Genomic DNA, 21,312 nt, shown 5'->3' with positions numbered 1-21,312 from the left:
AACCGAAGCCGGAGCCACTTTTGATCCAAAAATAAACAACGAGCCCCTCAGCAAGTTACTTTTGCCCGTGTTCTTCCGCCCCCGGCGCTGACCGGATGATCCCCGCCTACACACGGACTGCACTACTTGTTCAGGTGACAGCCTCATCATCGGAACCGCCCCCTCCTCCCCTCGGTGATGTTGCTGTCTGTGGATGACAGCGGACCTGGAGGACAGAAACAAGTGTCTCTAGCGCCCTTGTAGAGAGTACCGTTAGTGATAGAGGACAGGTTAATCTCTCTAAAAGTAAGCTTATTATTGCTCCGCGCCGAGGACTAGCGGACGCGCTTCAGCGACGGTTGGTCCTTTTTAAAGCACGAAGAGGAAGAAGACGACGGACGAAGCTAACAGTAACAGGCTCACCGTCTCCTGGATGCAATGACCGACGCGGTTGTGGACAGCAAGGCGGCGGAGGTGAAACAAGCCACGAAATATGTCAAAGAGACCGAAAACGTCGCGGAAAAATACTCCGCGATGACGGTCAGCAAGAATAGCAGTGATGTGAACATGAACGTCGGGGAAATGCCCTCCGCAGCGTTCACCGCAGTCCCCACTCTGAAATCCGTCAAGAAGGTAAGAAACGTGATGCTCGCCATCATCACTCACAAAGAGCCCGTGTGCACCGTAGGCAGGCACGTGTGAGGAGGAGGATGCATCCACGTCGGGGTGCATTGCACTGCAGTGAAGTACTTTACTGTAGGAGGCCAGGAAATGTCCTGTGTGAGATTTGTCCTGTATTGATAAGTCACTAGAGACAGCAGAGAGGTTAACGGAGCGCTGGTGCTGCAGTGTCACACTGATGATGGACCCCTGCATCCTAAAACCAAGCTGCAGAGTGACAATTATATTTCCATTTATGTGAGTCAGATTGGACTACAGAATCTGAGAAGAGCTTTCCACGGGGTATTTGTCTAAAAAAGGTTACAACCATATCATTTCAAGACTGGATTATTGTTTTAAACAAAACAAAAAAAACGTGCTGCCATGGAGCCTTCCTGTATATTTAAATCACATTGTCTACATCCTGGAGGCAGGAAACAACTAAAGCCAAGTTGAGCTCTTAATCATCTGATTCAAGGCCTCTGCAAAGTGAAGTAATACATACATGAGCTTGGAATGAGAGGTTCACACACTACATATGAGCTATTTAATGAGGTGTTGGCTTTGTAGAATAATTTGAATCCAGCATGAAACATTGGAAGGCGTGGGGTTGTGGAAAACCAAATTTATAAAAAATATTCATGTCTATACATAGTGAACTCATCCTTGTTTGTTTGTGATATTACTCTTGAATTTGCTCAGGAGTGCGTGTAAGTGTGGGCATCATCAAATAACAATAGCATGGTAGAAATGCATCAGCAGCACTAGGTGCACCTGTGACAAGACAGCAGTACAGAACAATCATCAGTATAAAAAAGTATCATTACAGATCCACCACCGTGTCGAACAGCTAATAAACATGTAAAACATCTGAAAGGCGGATTTTAGGCTTCTTTTTTCTGGGAACTTTTCGATACCATAATCTTGTTACATTTGCCAACGCAATTGTGGAGCATTTTTCTATCCCTCAAGGTGACCTTTAACTTGACCTTTTTACTGGTGCGCTCGCTCTGTTTGACACAAGGGATCCAGCAGTGTGCGTGAATATTATGGCCTGTATATAAATAGGTAAGTACAGTATATTGGCGTGTATGTCAGCAGATATCCTGAATTTATTTTAGTCATACATGTAAGGGGGACCTGCCCAAGAAGCAGCGACAGAGTTTTTCTTAAAATAACATGAAAGAACATGGATCTGCGAAACATTGAAATGATTGAATAAAACATTTACACGCTGACAGTTTGGACTCAATAGATTTCACCATAGTTTTAAACTTTTCCAGTGTTAGGCTACTATGTTTTAAAGTTTTAGATCAGTTGGTAGATTGTCGAAAACCTAAAAGCTTTGTTTTCCAGTATAGTCCAATATTGGAATTCAGGTTAACATAACTCATGGGCCTTATTAGTCATGGACTACATTAGTTTGAAGTATTTGCGCATAAATCAGTCACATGTATTGCAGAATCATGAAATGTGGCACTTGGATAAATCTCAGAAGTCATGATGACACGTACCCAGCACAGGAAAACTGCAGTGGCCGAGAAAGAAAACTAATCACGAGCTGCAGCACCACTGTGACGAAGATTGTCCTATTTAAGTGTTTATCTGGCAGGGTCCCTGTTAAAAACTAACAAACAAATACACACAGCCTTGAAATTCACCATACATTTGAATGAATCTCTCTGGCAGTCTGAACAAAAATGATCAAACGCAAGCTTCACCAAGTGGCGTTTTTCTTGTTGGATGTACTTTGACAGAAGAAGTAATTCCACAAGAGGTGGACGAAATAATTGGCGTAATAAAAATATGTATTTTCCCAGCAGCGGGGCTCACAGACTTGAGAATATTAGCTCAGACCCCCTGTCAGACGAGGCAATAATGTGTGGACTGCGAGTCGCCTCAGGGAGCCTTTTTGAAAACATATTGGATGGTAGGAATGTGCACTCCGCCTATGAAAACAAAGCAGTGTGTTATGAATAAATGTGAGAGGCCGGTGTCAAACAGAGACAAAAATGAATTAGTAAAACAAGGGCCGCAAATGATTGGGGGAAAAAGATTGAACTAATTAAAATCCTGAAAATATAACACATGAAAAAAGTGGGATGCCTGTTGAAGTTAGGAAGCCGGTGCGCTGTCACATAATCTACTAACAAAAACAATCAATGCTGCAAAATTAAGTGGTGCGTGTGTGCGTGTGTGTGCGTGTGTGTGCGTGTGTGTGTGTGTGTGTGTGTGTGTGTGTGTGTGTGTGTGTGTGTGTGTGTGTGTGTGTGTGTGTGTGTGTGTGTGTGTGTGTGTGTGTGTGTGTGTGTGTGTGTGTGTGTGTGTGTGTGTGTGTGTGTGTGTGTGTGTGTGTGTGTGTGTGTGTGTGTGTGTGTGTGTGTGTGTGTGTGTGTGTGTGTGTGTGTGTGTGTGTGTGTGTGTGTGTGTGCGTGCGTGCGTGCGTGCGTGCGTCTACACTACCCCCCCCCCCCTCTCTCTCTCTGAATCCATCCAGAAGTTACACAACACGCCCCCCCTGGGAACAGGACTCACTCACTGTGAATTTGTTCATGCGTCCATCATCATCATTTTTATCTGATCCCTGTAGGCCGCTGTTTTACATACCGTAGATTCTTAAAAAATGTCCGTTCCTTATTTGCTCTCATCTTGTTTGTCTGTCCCATTATGGCAGTTTTTATGAAGGTCAAATGCAGATTTTCTTTCCACCTGGTAGCTTTAAACAAAGGCATGCAAATGTACAGTAAATCATATAAAAAGGAAAGAAAGACGATTTGGGTTAAAAATGAGTTAGTTTACTTCTATTTTTCGGTCATTTATGCACAACACAACAGACTGCCCATACAGTTAGGAAAGTTTAAAAGTGCTAAATAATTATATGAAATGACAGTATAATCACACATAATGTCTAACTGAAAAAGCCAAAGCTTATCGTGCCATACCTTTAATACTTAAAATAAGCATTTCCCTAACTAACCAAAATAGCAGTGAAACAAAACAAACAAAAACCAAAAGCAGCATCGTAAATCAGAACCAAATAAACAAAACACAGAAAGAAACACAAACATTATCAAGAAACATTTTCAGTCATGCCAGTTATGGTTATTTCTCAATGTTAGTCGCATATTTTCTATCTTTCAAATATAATTTTTTTGGAACATTTTGTACAACTTATTACTAAATTTAGCAATAAATTGGTCCCTTTGAATGTCACACATCTATTTTTCATGTATCCCAAAACTAACTGAGAGACAGACTCACTGACAACAGTTTCTTTCTAGTTTATTGAAACTCTGTCCACACAAGTAAAGTACTGTTTGTACCACAGTGTGAACCCATATTAACATTGAGGGAAAAGTCACCATAAGCTGAGAAATATAACACATCCATACTGACTAGTTTCATCGTTCTCCAGCTGTGTTCACAGTTGTGCCTTTTGGTATTTAAACAGAATTTCTCTAGTTTAACTTCAGTATGCGTTCTTCTCATTTCACAGAATTAAGACGGTAGGGTTGCATTTCCTTTACGGACCATGGTTATGGGTTATCTTGGAAGACATATTCATTTAAGATTTAGGTGTATGGTATTAAGTAGAAGATATAGTTTCTGCTAAAGGTCACATAGTTCTGGAGGAAGGATTAGCACGGCATATGTTTTTTCACAACACTGTAATCCGTCATGCATGTGTAGACCGAAGGCAGACCTACACCTGTCTCAGGAACTTCACTGCTTTACTGTGTACACACCATTTGTGCTCGATTTAATATCAAATCAAGGTGACCATTGTGAGCAGACCGTATATGCGTATTTGACTGTATGTCTTTTCAGTCAGATGGTGCTGTAGGGCAGTTTGTGGTGTCTGGCTAAGTAGTTAATGTCACCTTATGCCAGGACCACATTGAACCCTTTAGAACATAGGCTGACAGTCACACCACAGCTTAAGTCTGTGACCTGGCCTGCTATCTAAGAGAGAAAGGGTATTTTTAGCTGTAGGATGGGACTGGATGGGCCGCTTATTGATGCACCAGAAGGCTAATGGAAACAGGGTTTAATTCCTCCTGTCAATCCCCTTTCGTTTAGTAGTCCAAATCAGGAGTACACAATAAAAGTAAAAGCTGCAGCAGATGTGTTTCTTGTTTGTATGTACACATCTGAATCTGTCACGTTTGCTCTCTCAGCACTTAAAAGTAAGAATAAAATAGAACTTACTGACTTTGGCAGCTGGTTGTCAAGGACAGAACCAGAGAGAGAGAAAGAGAAAGAGAGAGAGAGGCTCAGTGGGAATCAACCTCCCCTTTCTCTCCAGGCCTCTCTCTGACTTTCTCTCTTCAGGTTGGGCCATTAGAAATCACGGTAATAGGAGGGATCCTCCCCCCCCGGCTCTGCCTGGGAGTGTTCTGGGATAATAGCATCAGGGACACCTAGTACTGTACCATCACACAGAGGACACACAGGCACACAGAAGTAGGCTGGAAACCTGGAGAGTGACTGGCAGCCATGGCACACAAACATGGGCACCGAGAAAGGGTGAGTCGTTACTAATGCATCACCGGGAACTCATCCAGCACACTTATTCTTAAAGATGCTGCATATCCCACACACAGACGTGCCAGACTTACTTTTATCATGTCAAGTTTGCTTCTTTTCTTCAAAGTTATGATGCAGGATTCATTTTCTGCAACAATGTAGACCACACAGAAGTGTTTTCTCTTTTACTTGCAACAAAAATGTTCAGCAGAAATGCAAGGTAAAAGTACAATCTTCTCCTCTGGGATAGTTTATTGGGTGAGAGTAGCAGAAACAGAATGCTAATGATAAGCCTCTTTTTTCAATTCAAGACGCTGTGCATACAACTGATGCAAACATAAAAGAACGATTTTGCAAGTGTACGAGACAGAGCGCGCTGTCAAATTGTGAAAACAGAGACATGCGGAGATATCAGTCTCACAAGCTTCTCAAGTTTCTTTATACTGACACAGTAGATGTTGGAGGTGTCACTGCCCATAGAAAGAGGGATGGTGAGCTATAAACACTCAATTAATAAAGTTTCTACTGTTTTAATCCAGTTCTGCTCTGCAATGCAGTGACCTCTATTTATTTCTGATTTTAGGTGAAAATGTACACATTCGTCTCATAAAAGGCAGATGTACGTATGTAGTGTTAAGCTATGTTTATTAACACTACACACTACGCACATGACGTTTGACCGTATGAACTCCATTCATTCAGCCTTTGCTTCTGCTAATGTTTGTTCACTCAAAGGTAACTGAGTTATGCATGTTAGTTTCATGCAGCTGTAAGCATACACTCCTCTCAGTCTTATGTTTGACAGTGGATCTTCCTTTTAAATTTAGTATTGCTTTTAATGTCATTACTCCTCAGTGCAATAATCACTGACCTAATCACCTATAAGACATGGTTGTAAGCTGCTGTGTATGCGCCGTCCGACTGTCTGTTGTCAGTCTGGCATTTATTTGTTCCCGGATTTATCGTCTGTGTGTTGTGTCAACTCGGCTGGCCTGCATGTTAGTTTTTAGTCCAAACAAATTCTATGGACATTTAAAATAAGAGAACATGGAAATCCCAGAGCATTGTCTCAATGAAGGAAGATATTTGAATGGATTTACCATTGAGACAAAGCAAGTGTTTAAGGACAACAAAGCTGTGCAGAAATGTAAGAATAGAGAAGAACAAATAGATCTGCACCCCAAATCGCTGCAGCAAGAATGATTTTAATCTCAGTTTTCCTTTAGACTCCAGAGAAAATTCTTTGTAACCTTGCACTTGAACGCTACCATAATAGAAATAAGGAATAAGAAAGTCTAAGTAAGAAATATGAATGATTTGAATGGGTTTCAGTGGCTTTGAACGTCCTCCACTCATAAAAGCAAACCATCAATATAAACACATTTTAAAAAACATTTTCACTCAAAAGCCGTGACAAGGAAAGCATGAATGAATACAGGAAGACAGAGTTTAAGGAAGGAAATGTGTGAACGTGCACCCCTCTTCATTGCATGACACCACACGATGTTGTGACATTATACTGTGTTGTAAGAAAAGACAAAGCTTGGATTTGACCCAACACACTTCTTGCCACTAAGCCGCCAAGAAACCTTTAGGGTTTCTTGGAAAGGCAAAGAGAGACAGTGCAGGTCTTTGTGCAACACCTCCTTAAGCTTTTAGGTAACACTAGTTCAAACGTTTCTTTTATGCAGTAGTGAATCTCTTGCCGGCAGCAGTTAAGAAAGCAATTGTGAATTTGTGTTTGTTAGATGTGATATTGAGTCTTGGAACAGATCAATGAAAGTCAGACGGTCTAAAACTAAAGGACCTTTATGAGGTACAGACCTGAAACCCACCTGCAGACTTCCTATTTTAGTACAATGCTGAGTTACTCATCTACCTGTGACCCTGTCTCTTTCCTACAAGCCTATTTATTTATAGTGCCATATGTGAATATAAGCTACAGCCCACCTGGGCTTCTACGTATGTGCAAATAAAGTATTTCTGCATTTAGTTTGGGATTGTTTCTGACTTTGCTACATTTCTCATTATTGTACAGGATCAGTGAAGTTAGATAGTTCGGTTGGACTGTAGCTCCTCACTGTCTTCTGTGACCCAGTTTACTAAAAGACCTGAGGGATAAGTCTCCCTACTGTTTCTATTGTTGACTACTGACTGTTGTTGTCTGCTACTGCAGCCACACTGTCACAGTTTCACAATGTTAAAATAGCACTTAGTGGATTTGTCAGATCCTTAGCTCTATTTAAGGCTCGGCAGGCTACAACTGGACTAAGTTTACACAAGGCACCGTTTTCTTATTTAGTAGCAGAATTTTAAGATTTAAAAAAATTGGATCAACTTGGTTTGGTACAGTAACCCGAAGACTGGACAGTTGAGACTTTAAGCTTCCTTTAAAAGCTAGAATACAAAAATATAAAGCCAGGCTAGCTGTGTGCCTGTCCACTTCATGTGTTTCCAGGTCTTTGATCTTGGGCCCTTTGAAGGGTTGGGTTGACACGATGGATGAACCACACCAACAAATGAAGCCTGTGCTTTTGAACACAGCATAAATCACAGAGCAGGAGGGATCACCTAAAAATAGGCAGCAGCTCCCTTCTTCCTGATCCACCTGTGATATACTGTACCACACATCAGATGATTTACCCTTTGAAAGGACAGTTTTAGTGGCTGAAACAGGAAAAAGTGGAACAAATGACCTGCAGCATATAACCGATGTGTTCATTTTTGATGAAGATGGCACTTTTTGTTCCTTGTTCTTCCTAGCTCCCCTGATTTCATTGTTGACACTTAATCAGTGCATACAGACTAGATAAATAAAAGTCCTAATACTAAGTGAGTAATATCTGTAATTTTGTTTGGCTTTTATGTTTACATTGTGCACCGTTTTGTTCTCTTCAGATCCAGTTTGCGAACACTGAGGACAAACAAGAGTTCAGCAAGTACCCCACCAAGGCTGGCCGCCGCTCCCTCTCTCGGTCCATCTCACAGTCCTCCACAGACAGCTACAGCTCAGGTGCTGCACACCTGAACGTTTCATTCACCTTCCATGAGATTTTATAATATTTGCTGTATTTTCCTTCATGAAAGATTTCCGTTGATATTGAAGCTTTCAAAAACTGACTGATGAATTTTATATTTCTGTTTTTGAAGTCCTTATATCATCAGTTATGAAGTGTGTATCCCCATCCTCAAATGCAGCACATATAAGCACAAAAGCACATATGCTAGCATGTTTCTTGGTCACAATTCACTAGAAAGAAAAAACAATGTCCCGTATTACACTCGACTGAGTGTTTTTGTTTTAATTTCTCTGTAGATTGAGCGTTTTAATACTCTCACAGCATTTTTATAGCACCTGGCTTGCTTTATAATTAAAACAAGACATGGTAATCTCACATTTTACAATATGGGACCTTTAAGTGATCTGTATCAAGATTAAATGATGTATTTATGTTTACAAAATTGCTATTGGCTGACATATCAATATCAGATTTCTTCTTTTATATTCCTGAATATCAATATCAGTATTGGCATTAAAAATACATAGTCTGGCTATACACCATCAAAATAAATACAGCATGGGTACAGTAAATGCACACACGTAAACATGAAGTGCACTCACAAGCTCCACCCTACACAATGGATTTGAAGTATATATTTCATAATTGGCTCTTTGGTATGCTTTTCCACAATAGTGACCTTTTGTGTTTTCCATTTCACAGCTGCGTCCTACACCGACAGCTCCGATGATGAAACCTCCCCCCGGGACAAAGCCCAGGTGAACACCCACGGCAGCAGTGACTTCTGTGTGAAGAACATCAAGCAGGCTGAATTCGGCCGCCGTGAAATTGAAATTGCAGAACAAGGTATATCTGATATGACAGGAACACCGTTTTTTCAAAGATTATTGATTCCCCACCCCCATTTGAAAAAGAAATATTGACATGAATCTCTGCAGCATTGGGTCTTTTATGTCATCCCTTTCACTCCTGTGCTTGCTGTATCAATCTCAAACGTTTTTGTATGTGATTTTATTGAGATACAGTCGGACAATGGTCATTACCATCTATACAAAGAGAGCTCTGTGCTACCTGTTGTGACTTTGTTCCTAGATACATATCACATGGCGTGGCACATTGCTGCTTGGACACTATTTAATAACGGTCCTCTCCTCCTGATCTCAAAAAAGTTTATGACCCAAGGCTGAGGCAGTGTCAATATTATTGTGGAAACATGATCGGAGTTCTTTTATCTCAGTTTTGTTCATCACTCTTCTCCCATCTCAGGTGTTTTGTTGTTTTGTATACTCCCATGCTGCAAATCTGTGATACGTGGGCATGCTTAAAGCTGTTGCTGACATTGTTATTTAGTTTTCATTAAAAAAAAACAAAAAAACTTGTACATCCTTTTAGCTTCCACTAACTTGTGCTCAATCTGTCCCTCCCCCCAGACATGTCTGCCCTGATCTCCCTGAGGAAGAGAGCCCAGGGGGAGAAACCACTGGCTGGGGCGAAGATAGTGGGCTGCACCCATATCACCGCTCAGACTGCAGTACGTCCACTCGTTCTGTTCACTGCACATCACCGCGATTGTTCTGTCCTTCTCTTCTTTACCTCTGCTACCTGTTCATGTATCTACCTGTACCCCTCCCTCTTAGGTCCTGATCGAGACTCTGGTAGCTCTCGGGGCTCAGTGTCGCTGGACTGCCTGCAACATCTACTCCACTCAGAATGAGGTGGCTGCTGCTCTTGCTGAAACAGGTAAGAGCCTCTCCTCTCTAAAAAACTTAATACTTGACAATGGTGATGCGTTAGAACACATCACCATTGTCAAGTATTGTTAAGTTTTGGTTTAGTCATAGTTTTTGTCGACATCTATGACTAAGTGTAAAACATATATAGTTATGCTAATTAAAAATCCTTTATATTAAATTTACCTGGCAGAGGAATAATAATAATGATAATAATAGCAGTGAAAACATGATTGTGAAGCTTAACGCTTGTAAAGCAAATCAACTGTGCATGTGCGTTCACTGTGTAATGTTCCCCTAATGAACCTGCTGCTCATCCAGCTGGTCAGTCCTCTTCTCCTCTGCTGCCTGTCTTTGCCATTAGGAGTATGTTTTATTTCCGGCAGGGGTACCTGTGTTTGCATGGAAGGGTGAGTCAGAGGACGACTTCTGGTGGTGCATTGATCGCTGTGTCAACACGGAGGGCTGGCAGGCTAATATGGTATCAACCTGGCAATCCCATGATACATTTACACCAGTATCTTGTAACTGTTGTATCCCTGGTCTCTGCTGTGCTATCATAGATCGCAGAGGTTATAATTCACGCCGTTAACTCTGTGGTGTTTTTCCTCAGATCTTGGATGATGGTGGAGACTTAACCCACTGGGTTTACAAGAAGTATCCCAGTGTTTTCAAAAAGGTCCGGGGCATTGTGGAGGAAAGTGTTACTGGAGTGCACAGGTGAGATGGAGCTTAGATTTGATGAGTTTGAAGGTTTTAAAGGAAGGAAGGAAACATATTTTTGTACACCCTGGGTCTGTTTTAGTAGTTTTCGTCATCATTTGAAACACAGGGACTCGATTTAATTTGTTCCCAAACCGGGGTACACGTAGTGACATACTGTAGGTGGTGTGCAAAAAAATAGATAAAATCATATAAGTATGGAGGTACATATAAGTCTGACTGTATGGATAATGGCCTAAAATATAAGAATAATAGAATGCATCTTTTTGAGACCAAGAAATCACAACATTGACATGTCTGTGGCACAGCCTATGACAGCTCATAATAGACTATATATAATAAGGACTGGCAATATATTTTTTTGAGTTACTTGCATTGATCACACCCTTGGAGTTAATTTATTGTAACTTTGTGTCCCATTAACACTGAAATAACCTACGCTGAGCTAAAGGAGGTCAACCAAACAACGTAAACACTTCATAAATAAGTTATATATATTAGATATATAAATATGTACTACATAGAGTGACTGTTTGTCAGTGTGACGGTGGATTGTGTGAGGTTTCATGCCATTTCTCTGTATTTTTAAACCCCTTTCATTTTAGCATGTCTTCATGACTTTTAATACTGTTCCACGCGCTATTGAAACATTTCACAGCTGATGCACTTCTCTTTGGGCATAGATGATATTGCCTCGTTGAAGTTCTGATTTTCAGACTAGGATTATAGCCAGTAAACACCTAATAAGATCCATTGTTGCTGAAATTATCTTTTTTAACTGAGTTTAATTATTTTGTCCTCTAGATGGAGCTAGAATCAAACCCAGCATCCTGGTGAATGATGCATACTCTGTCAGCACAAACGGCATCAGAAGCACTTATATAACTCATAGCAGTATTAATACACACTGTAGATTGAAAAGGTCACCGGTCTGATTTCACTGGAGCCTCTTTGAGAAACATGACAGAGCTGGACTGCAGGTCACAGCATGTGAGTCAGTTAGCCGGGCGCTCTGGAAAGCATAGGTCACACAGGACTGCAGCTCAGTTTGAGTGTGTATATGTGCATGTGTTTGTGTGCGTGTGCCTGAACATGTTTTCTCGGGTGTGCTCTCAGATTGTACCAGTTGTCTAAGGCCGGCAAGCTGTGCGTCCCTGCCATGAATGTGAACGACTCTGTCACCAAGCAGAAATTTGACAACCTTTACTGCTGCCGTGAATCTATCCTGGATGGGTGAGGAGAATTAAATCATCCGGAAGGAACACTTTTTTTTTTTTTTTGTAGTGTTAAGAGCTAGAGATGAATCAAAATGTGTGTCGTTTTGTCTCTGCCAGTTTGAAGAGGACCACAGATATCATGTTTGGAGGCAAACAAGTTGTTGTGTGTGGTTATGGAGAGGTGAATCAGTCTTTGATTTCAGATTAAAACAAATCTTACTTTTGATGCAATGACTACATTTCATGTATTGTAGATTTCTGTTCTAACCATTGCGCTGTGCTGCTGGTGTGTAGGTGGGGAAAGGCTGCTGCACTGCTCTGAAGGCCCTTGGAGCCATCGTGTGCATCACAGAGATTGACCCCATCTGTGCCCTGCAGGCATGGTGAGTCACTAACATTCAGCTCTGGCCATGTTGTGCTCCACTGTCTCTTTGTTGTGTATCACATAAGCTGTTCATTTATCACCACCATTTGCTGTGTTCACTGTGTTTGTGCTGCTTAAACTAATGAAAATACCTCCATGTGCATCCACACAGTATGGACGGCTTCCGGGTGGTCAAGCTGAGCGAGGTCATCCGGCAGATGGACGTGGTGATAACCTGCACTGGTACTATGCCTCATGCAGTGACATCCATTACTTCTGCTTTGATAATCAATTGCATTTTATATGAAGCTGTAAAACCCTATGCACTCTGAAACTCTGTTTGCAAAAAATCTATATTTATAGGCAACAAGAATGTCGTCACCAGAGAACAACTGGACCGAATGAAGAATGGCTGCATCGTCTGCAACATGGGACACTCCAATACGGAGATTGATGTGGTAATGTGTCTTTTTGATCGTACGAATGTTCTGTAAATATGTCTGTGTTTGAATTTCTATTCTTTTTTTTAATCATCATAACATTTTTAATACATTAATATGATGCAATTATTCTATTTTACTAAGTTTTCACACATCATGAATTAGAATCATGTTGCACAACTTTTCACAGTGTTGAATTCACAGCACCAAATGTTTTTTACTTTCATGCCTTCTCCAGTGTGGTGTCTTGGGCTGTCGCCAGTTTCCTTATATACAGTATTGATCAGTCATGTGATCTATAGATAACCATCAAATTATCATCATCCTTTAAAAAAACAGTAGCAAAATACCATATTCACTCTTGGTGGATACAAAACAAACACACTTCTGTATTTTTTAAACCTCATTTTCAAACACATTTTTCAAGACACAGTATGTTAAAATCCCTTCTACCTCTTAATATTTAGTCATGTCAGTCTGTGATTGATGAACACATTCAGCCCTTATGTACTGTACATCTGCAGTTGTTCTCAAATCAAATCCTGTTCTTTGAGACCAAATTTAGTCCACTTGACAAATGTGGCATCATGTCTTATTCCGCATTTAACCCTCTCAGGTGGAAAGTGCCCAGTTTAGAGATCCAGAATGCCTCCCTCTTAATGACACGCTTCCCTGAATCTTCCCCTTTCTTTGACAGACATGCCTTCACAATGCCCATATATTTTAGATTTGAGTATTAATCTCCATGACTTGCTGCTATTTAATAGATCTCGCTCTCCTTTTGTTTTTTTAAATCTGTTACTTTTGTGTTGCATTCTGCTTCGTTAGAATTCTTGCAACGTATTTTGTACAAATGCTTTACTATATGGACATGTTAACAAATAAATGACACCATTTTGTGTTTCATTCTCACCTTTCTGTATTCTATTCTATGTGTCATGCAGTTTTAGGACTGACTTGTCTTTTATGTGCTCAGGCGAGTCTGCGCAGCCCTGAGCTGACCTGGGAGAGGGTGCGCTCTCAGGTTGACCACATCATCTGGCCTGACGGGAAGAGGGTTGTTCTGCTTGCAGAGGTAATATCCATTTAGAGCCCTACTTCTTTACAAAAGGATGTCTTTAAAAATCTTAAGATTAGTTGTATCACACTTAATGGCTTTTCTTTACACCGCTTTTAAACCCTTATGCTATAAACTCAGACTACTTCTTGAATTAATCCAGGCTCAGAAGCATTTCCATTGTGAAATGTTGTGTTTGAATATGCAGATTCTCATGATAACTGTGGGTCGTGTAGCTTGCAGGGGAAAATCCTGATAATTGAATCCTCCTGGTCAATTTAGCCTAGGCCCTAGGGTAATGTTCAAGTATAAAATGGCCTGCAGGTATCTCACTGTAAGTCAGCCAACAGCTCCTGTGTGCTGTATTACAGCAGAGGCATACTTTCATGTTATTGTGTCACTTTTGTTGTGTCAATTTCAACACAGTAATTCATGCATGTACTCTGTTATTTCTTAGGGCCGCCTCTTAAACCTGAGCTGCTCCACAGTGCCTACATTTGTGTTGTCCATAACTGCCACAACTCAGGTTAGTAGTGGGTCCCTCTCTGTGGAGCCTGGACTGACACTTGGAGCAGGACAGTTTTCCCTCTCACCACGCAACACCTTGCAGTTCTGTCGTAACTTGTGGTTTTCTGAACCTCATTGTGTGCTCTGTGTTGTGTGTAGGCCCTGGCCCTCATTGAGTTGTTTAACGCTCCAGAAGGGCGTTACAAACAGGATGTCTATCTCCTGCCAAAGAAGATGGGTAAGAAATTAAGCAATTGCTTTACTTTGATTTAGTTTTTTTTAATTTTTAGATTTAGTGTAACAGAGATCATATAAACTATACCTATTTACTTTTAGACTATACTGTACTATTAGTACTATTATTATATATTATACCATATTATATACATACTATACTGCACCAAACTCAATATTTTGTTACAGTATATAGCTGTATTATTATATTTTATTGATTGTATTATCATATATTTATTATTACATTGCACTTATATACTATATACCTCATACTATACTATACTGAACTATATCATTCTATTCTATGTTTATATGTTATACTGCTACATCATATATTTCTATTTTTCTATGTTAACACAGTCAACACTAAGTATCGTTACTGTAGTCAACACTAAGTATCGTGTATATTAGTCTGGCATTCACTGTTTATATATAAATACTAGACTTGTTGCTTTTTTTAAAAAAAAAAACTTCTACTCTTGTATTGTTTTTATAGCTCTTTACTTATTATTTTTTTTATTTTTTTCTGTTTTTGCGCTCATGCAACACCTGAATTTATCCCCTAGGGTTCAATAAAGGCTTATATTATCTGATTAGTTTATATTAAAAAACCTGTAGCCATTGTGTTGCTCATTGTTGCCACCATGTGACTACTTGACCCAAATATTACCCCATCAAGTGAGCCAAAAAACATGATAAGAACACATATCTTTCCAGACTGTGTAGTTTCCAATCTGTCATCTTTTCCAGATGAGTATGTGGCCAGTTTGCATCTCCCAAACTTTGACGCTCACCTGACAGAGCTCTCTGACGAGCAGGCCAAGTACATGGGCCTCAACAAGAACGGCCCCTTCAAACCTAATTATTACAGGTAGGTTTCACCGTTTACCGAATAAGTTCCATTATCCTTGATTGTCTAGCATTTCCTTTATTTTTATGATGTCTTATCATGTTTACAATAACACTGTGTATTTTGTTCACAGGTATTAATGAGAGTGTCTGATGCTGTGACCCTCAACACAGTTTTCCTGGGATAAACAGAGATATCTATTTTATTTTCTAAATTGCTACAAAATGGAGTAATTATTTTAATTATGCTGAATGTAACTTATTAATAGCACTTCAGGCATAGTGTTAAATATGAGAACTATGACATGTAGGAAACATACAATGTATAACCAACTAACATTTTACATGTCTCGTCATGTGTTTAAAAGAAAAAGCCTGCCTCTTGCATGCTTTCATGTGTATGTACTTATTTAGTTGCTAACGCTTCTGTTGCTAGATCACAAAGTATTGATTTGTTTGTTTACCCTCCTTATGCACAGTGCCAAATGATGGCCGTAAGAATGAAGCAGATACCACAGTATGTTTTGTCTGTCGATGACATGAAGATTTCATTAGTGCATTCCACGAGCCAGGGTTTGGGCTTAGCCAAATCAAACTCTGTATTAAAATGTGCATCATTTTACGTTAAATAATATAATTGAATGGTATCTGCATACATACCCTAAAAGGTATGATCCAGTCAGTGTTTATTACAACAAAGTACAGTATGAAGCGCTTGTTAGTTATTAAAATGATTTATAATAGGCTGTGAAAGGCTGAGCACATTTTTAATTCCTGACTCTTGGTTTTGGCATTCAGCACTTACCCTGAAATGATCTCTGACCCACAGCCTCTCCTGAATAAATTCAAACCAAAGGGATGCTTTGTGCTCTAAAAACAGTTTAAGATGTTATCTTAAAGATAACAGGGCCGTATGCCTTCCTAAAAAGGAAGAACTGAAAATGGTGTGTAGTAAAACCATTAAAAAACGACTTTAACTTCCCTCATTTAGTACCAAGTTTCCATTCGCTCATTCAAATTCCAGCAGAGATCTGTCTCACTGGTGAACAGCTTGGTTGGTTTTAAAGTGTTTTGACTGGATAATACCTTTAAGGCCACGGTATGAATGTGCCTTTTTAAATGATTCACAACATGAAATATCAGCATTGTCCTTAATGACATGAACATTCCTTTTTTTGTAAAACCACATCTATTAGTGGTGCATTTAATGTCTTCCTTCCACTGCTTCTGGTATAAATTGTAACTCTTAATGTATGAGCTATGTGTTGAGAAAAAATACTAGACTTTTATGTTTGCCATATGATTGTCACTGTCTTAATTTGATCCAACGGGGTCACCTAAAGTAAAATTTCACGTGATCAAAATGCACAAGTGTATACAATGTATGTAAACGAATTAAATCAGCAATAAAGCCACTTCTTTTAATGCAGAGAAGTAACTTTAAACATGTCACAGTGTGTTTAAACCAAGAAAACTTTAAGAGCTATGCCTCTTTAGGTCAGTGGTTGAGTAGTTACAATACATGTTTTCCATTCTTTTGGGTAATAAAGCTTGAATTTATGGCTGCGTACACTTCCACACCCATCCCTACTGTGCCTTAATGTTGCGTTCTCTACATTGTGTTCCCTCGCTGTCAGCCCTGCTGGCCCAGCGTCAAACTGCTGTCCCACTCTGGAATATTCACCAGCTCTCTCGCACCAGGCCAGCTGCATTAGTTGCTAATATTAACAGTTGAGTCACTGAGCATGGAGGGGGCGGGGGGCTGGGAGAGTTCTGGAAACCTGGTTGTAACTATAAAAGCAATGGTCCTGACTGAGTCCAGGCATTAGTTTAAGAAGAACCACACGGAAGCCAACGCTGCCACAAAGGAAACAACCAAAGGAGACTGCTGAGATCCTTCCACATCTTTAAGGAAGAGAGAGCGCATCGCTGAAAGTAAGTAAGACATTGATTATCCCGTTGTTGCTAAGTTCATTTGAATGGAAACATCAGTGCAGACTTATTCATTATTTTAATCCACTTGTTCCCTAAAAGATAACATTCAAACCATATTATAGAAAAGATGTTAAATGACCTCAAGCTACATTTTCAATATAGAAAAATAATTCTGTGTATATGGGTTATACATTTTTGTTATTATATAACATAGACTTAATATTTGTTCTGTTTATGTTTTCGCAGTAGAGCCTTTTGCCATAATACTGCCCTCGGGAGTGTACAGTTGATAATGTTTTTAAGTCAGTGTGTACCTCATTTCAGCTGCACCTCTAACATTTGCTTTGTCTGACAAAAATCATGGCACCACAAACATTTTATCACTATTACTGACATCAATTTAGTAATATTGAATGATATTCAGCTGCAGTGATCCGTGCTTTCCTAACATTTGAAAATTAAAATGTGATGTTCCCCCACTATCTAGAAACTGTAAAGAAACAAGCAAGATGTCTTCAGCTAAGGGAGTATCCATTGGCATCGATCTGGGCACGACCTATTCTTGTGTTGGGGTTTTCCAGCATGGCAAAGTAGAGATCATCGCCAACGACCAGGGCAACAGGACCACACCCAGCTATGTGGCCTTTACCGACACAGAGCGGCTCATCGGAGATGCTGCTAAGAACCAGGTCGCCATGAACCCCACCAACACAGTCTTTGATGCCAAACGGCTGATCGGGAGAAAGTTTAATGACGCTGTTGTCCAGTCTGACATGAAACTCTGGCCTTTCAAGGTAATCAGCGATAATGGAAAGCCTAAAGTCCAGGTGGAGTATAAAGGGGAGACCAAGGCCTTCTACCCGGAAGAAATCTCCTCCATGGTCCTGGTTAAAATGAAGGAGATCGCTGAGGCCTACCTGGGACAGAGGGTGTCAAATGCAGTCATCACAGTTCCAGCTTATTTCAACGACTCTCAGAGGCAAGCAACCAAAGACGCCGGGGTGATCTCCGGACTGAGTGTTCTCAGGATCATCAACGAGCCAACAGCAGCAGCCATTGCCTACGGCCTGGATAAAGGTAAAAGAGGAGAGCGCAATGTGCTCATCTTTGATCTCGGTGGAGGCACCTTTGACGTGTCCATCCTGACCATTGAGGACGGCATCTTTGAGGTGAAAGCCACCGCAGGAGACACACACCTTGGCGGGGAGGACTTTGACAACAGGATGGTCAACCACTTTGTAGAGGAATTTAAAAGAAAACACAAGAAGGACATCAGCCAAAATAAGAGAGCAGTGAGGAGACTTCGTACAGCTTGTGAGAGAGCGAAAAGGACCCTGTCCTCCAGCACCCAGGCCAGCATTGAGATTGACTCTCTGTTTGAGGGCATCGACTTCTACACCTCAATCACAAGGGCACGCTTTGAGGAGCTCAACTCAGAGCTCTTCAGGGGAACACTGGAGCCAGTTGAGAAGTCCCTGCAAGATGCCAAGATGGACAAGTCCAAGATCCATGAAGTTGTCCTGGTCGGTGGCTCCACAAGAATTCCCAAAATCCAGAAGCTCTTGCAGGACTTTTTTAATGGCAAAGAACTGAACAAGAGCATCAACCCGGATGAAGCCGTGGCATATGGTGCAGCAGTCCAGGCTGCTATCCTCATGGGTGACACTTCAGAGAACGTCCAAGATCTGCTGCTGCTGGACGTGGCTCCCCTGTCTCTAGGCATTGAGACTGCAGGTGGAGTTATGACACCACTAATCAAACGAAACACCACCATCCCCTCTAAGCAGACCCAGATCTTCTCGACATATTCGGACAATCAGCCAGGTGTGCTAATTCAGGTGTATGAGGGTGAGAGAGCCATGACCAAGGACAACAACCTGTTGGGCAAGTTTGAGCTGACGGGTATTCCTCCGTCCCCCCGAGGCGTACCACAGGTGGAGGTCACTTTCGACATCGATGCCAACGGTATTCTGAATGTGTCAGCCGTCGACAAAAGCACCGGCAGGGAAAACAAAATCACCATCACCAATGACAAGGGTCGCCTCAGCAAGGAGGAGATAGAGCGCATGGTACAGGACTCTGAAAAGTACAAGGCTGAGGACGACATGCAGAGGGAGAAGATCGCAGCAAAGAACTCACTGGAGTCATACGCCTACAACATGAAGAGCAACGTCGAGGACGAGAACATGAAAGGAAAGATAAGTGAGGAGGATAAAAAGATGGTCATTGACAAGTGCAACCAGACGATCTCCTGGCTGGAGAACAACCAACTGGCAGAGAAAGACGAGTATGAGCATCAGCAGAAGGAACTAGAAAATGTGTGTAAGCCGGTTGTGACCAAGTTGTACCAGGGAGCAGCACCGCCAGGAAGCTGCGGCAGCCAGGCCGGAGGCAGCTCCAAGGGCCCCACTATTGAGGAAGTGGACTAAAAACAATGGACATCAGCATTTTGTTCACAGAAATGCTTTGGCCGTACCACTGTTGTTTGGTAACAAAAATGATGTAATGTTACCATTTATTTTTCTTGACTTGTCATAATAAAAATACTGAAAGAAAAAAACCTCTTTGTTCTTGTAAAACACAATTTACAGAGGATTTTTGCATATTTGCCCCCTGTAAGACTTAATTCAGTCTGTAACTTGTAGAAATGATTGTAACTTCATGGGCCGACCTTTTTTTAGTCAGAAAGTGAAGCATAAGCATCTGTTGTTTATTTTCTAGGCTCTACTAATTAGACTGCCATTTTATTTATTTTAACTTCTCACAGAAAGATCTGGTAGTTGTCAAACAGACCCTGCAGAATGCTTTTGGCTACTGGGTCTGATAATAAATTGGAAAGTTTACTTACAGATATGTGGCTCCAGCCTGCAGAAATAATTTACAACAGGTTTTGATACTTGATACTCTTTTGAGAAATCCATTGTTCAAGGGAATGTTTTTGGTAAAGATGCTTGATTGGCACTTATATTTCTACCCATTCCTTTGACTTTGATCTTCTTTTCTTGTTTAAAAGAAAGTATTAAAAATAGGAAGCTGTTTTTAAAAACATTTTGTAATCTTTGACTAGGTAATGTGTAACAATGTAGACTACATTAACTCAAGTGTTCTACCTCAACTTTTACCTCAACTTCTGCCTATTTCACTTGTATGCATTTATATTCAAACTCCACGATTTCAGAAGAAAATATTCTAATTTTCTCTCTACATGTATTTGTCAGCTGTGGTTACTATGCAAATTAAAGCCTCTGCCTACCCACACAGGTGTTTTCAATAAGCCGGCTAATTAGACTTCTTGCCAGGTGTAAATTGGGTAAAGCTATGCTGGGAATTATGTGAGGCCACCACGCTCAATAAGACGGGGCTAAAAGGTCCCACAGAACCAACAGGCGACTGTTTGTGGGGACTCGCACAATCCTCAGAAGAGGTATTGGCCTAATTATAGTGAAAACAGCTTCACACATCATCAGTGTTAACAAATCAATCACAGCCCGTAGATCTTTTCAACTGAATTCCATTGCTAGGCAACAGCCTTAGTCCTTGGTAACTTCCTGTCAGCTGATGTCATTCACGTTTACTGCAACAGGAAATAAACTAGGACTGTTTTGGAATCTTTAAAAAGGTCCATACATATCAAAAAATAGTAACATGGACAGGGTCCACTCTGCATAATGAGTAATTTAGCTTTTGATATGTAGGCTACTTTAAATAGACCACGTGTTTTTCTCTCTGCTTATAAACTACATTATTTGATAACTAACCTAATCCATCTATCCATTCTACTTCCTGGAGAAGCTGGTGCCTACATTACCCACAATGCAACTCGACCGCCGACGGTCAAGTTTTTTTGTTTTTCGGATTCAGGTGTGTTAGGCTAATGTATGCTTGAGCTGATAGCCTCATGCAGGGATGAGGAGCCGGCTGCACATTTCTGTAAGATGACATCTTTTTAACCAGATATTTTTACATTTTCAAACTTTGAGTCTCATACCAACAATTTATCAAACTTCACACAGCTACTTCTGGAGCCACACAAGGCTCCATAGAACTTGTTTCCCTCACATATACAGTAG

The 21,312-nt window shown here is 40.7% G+C and overlaps 2 protein-coding genes across 3 annotated transcripts; both read left to right on the top strand.

Annotated features, from left to right (window-relative positions):
- Positions 1-200: 200 nt before the first annotated feature.
- ahcyl1 (adenosylhomocysteinase-like 1) lies at positions 201-16,717 on the top strand (the record flags this gene model as incomplete). 2 transcript variants are annotated; one of them, XM_083919557.1, is made up of 17 exons in its annotated part: positions 201-612; positions 8,065-8,179; positions 8,889-9,032; positions 9,617-9,717; positions 9,824-9,926; positions 10,303-10,397; positions 10,530-10,636; positions 11,756-11,872; positions 11,974-12,037; positions 12,151-12,239; positions 12,393-12,463; positions 12,584-12,678; positions 13,637-13,735; positions 14,175-14,243; positions 14,384-14,462; positions 15,209-15,329; positions 15,442-16,717. In XM_083919557.1, exons 1-17 carry the CDS (start codon positions 418-420, stop codon positions 15,446-15,448), a joined length of 1,671 nt encoding a protein of 556 aa, XP_083775683.1. In that variant the 5' UTR covers positions 201-417. The 2 variants fall into 2 exon arrangements, with proteins under 2 accessions (XP_083775683.1, XP_083775684.1); XM_083919558.1 differs by lacking the exon at positions 15,442-16,717 and having other exon boundaries at positions 15,209-15,333.
- A 436-nt stretch (positions 16,718-17,153) lies between these two features.
- Positions 17,154-19,671, top strand: hspa1b (heat shock protein family A (Hsp70) member 1B; the record flags this gene model as incomplete). The annotated part of the gene is made up of 2 exons (XM_083920871.1): positions 17,154-17,242; positions 17,730-19,671. Exon 2 carries the CDS (start codon positions 17,752-17,754, stop codon positions 19,669-19,671), a length of 1,920 nt encoding a protein of 639 aa, XP_083776997.1. The 5' UTR covers positions 17,154-17,242; positions 17,730-17,751.
- Positions 19,672-21,312: the final 1,641 nt, after the last annotated feature.

The sequence above is a fragment of the Echiichthys vipera genome, assembly GCF_963691815.1.
Source record: "Echiichthys vipera genome assembly, chromosome: 9".
In the NCBI taxonomy this organism is placed as follows: Eukaryota; Metazoa; Chordata; class Actinopteri; order Perciformes; family Trachinidae; genus Echiichthys; species Echiichthys vipera.
Note: the sequence above shows the minus strand (reverse complement) of the source record. Positions and strands in the feature narration are given on the sequence as shown.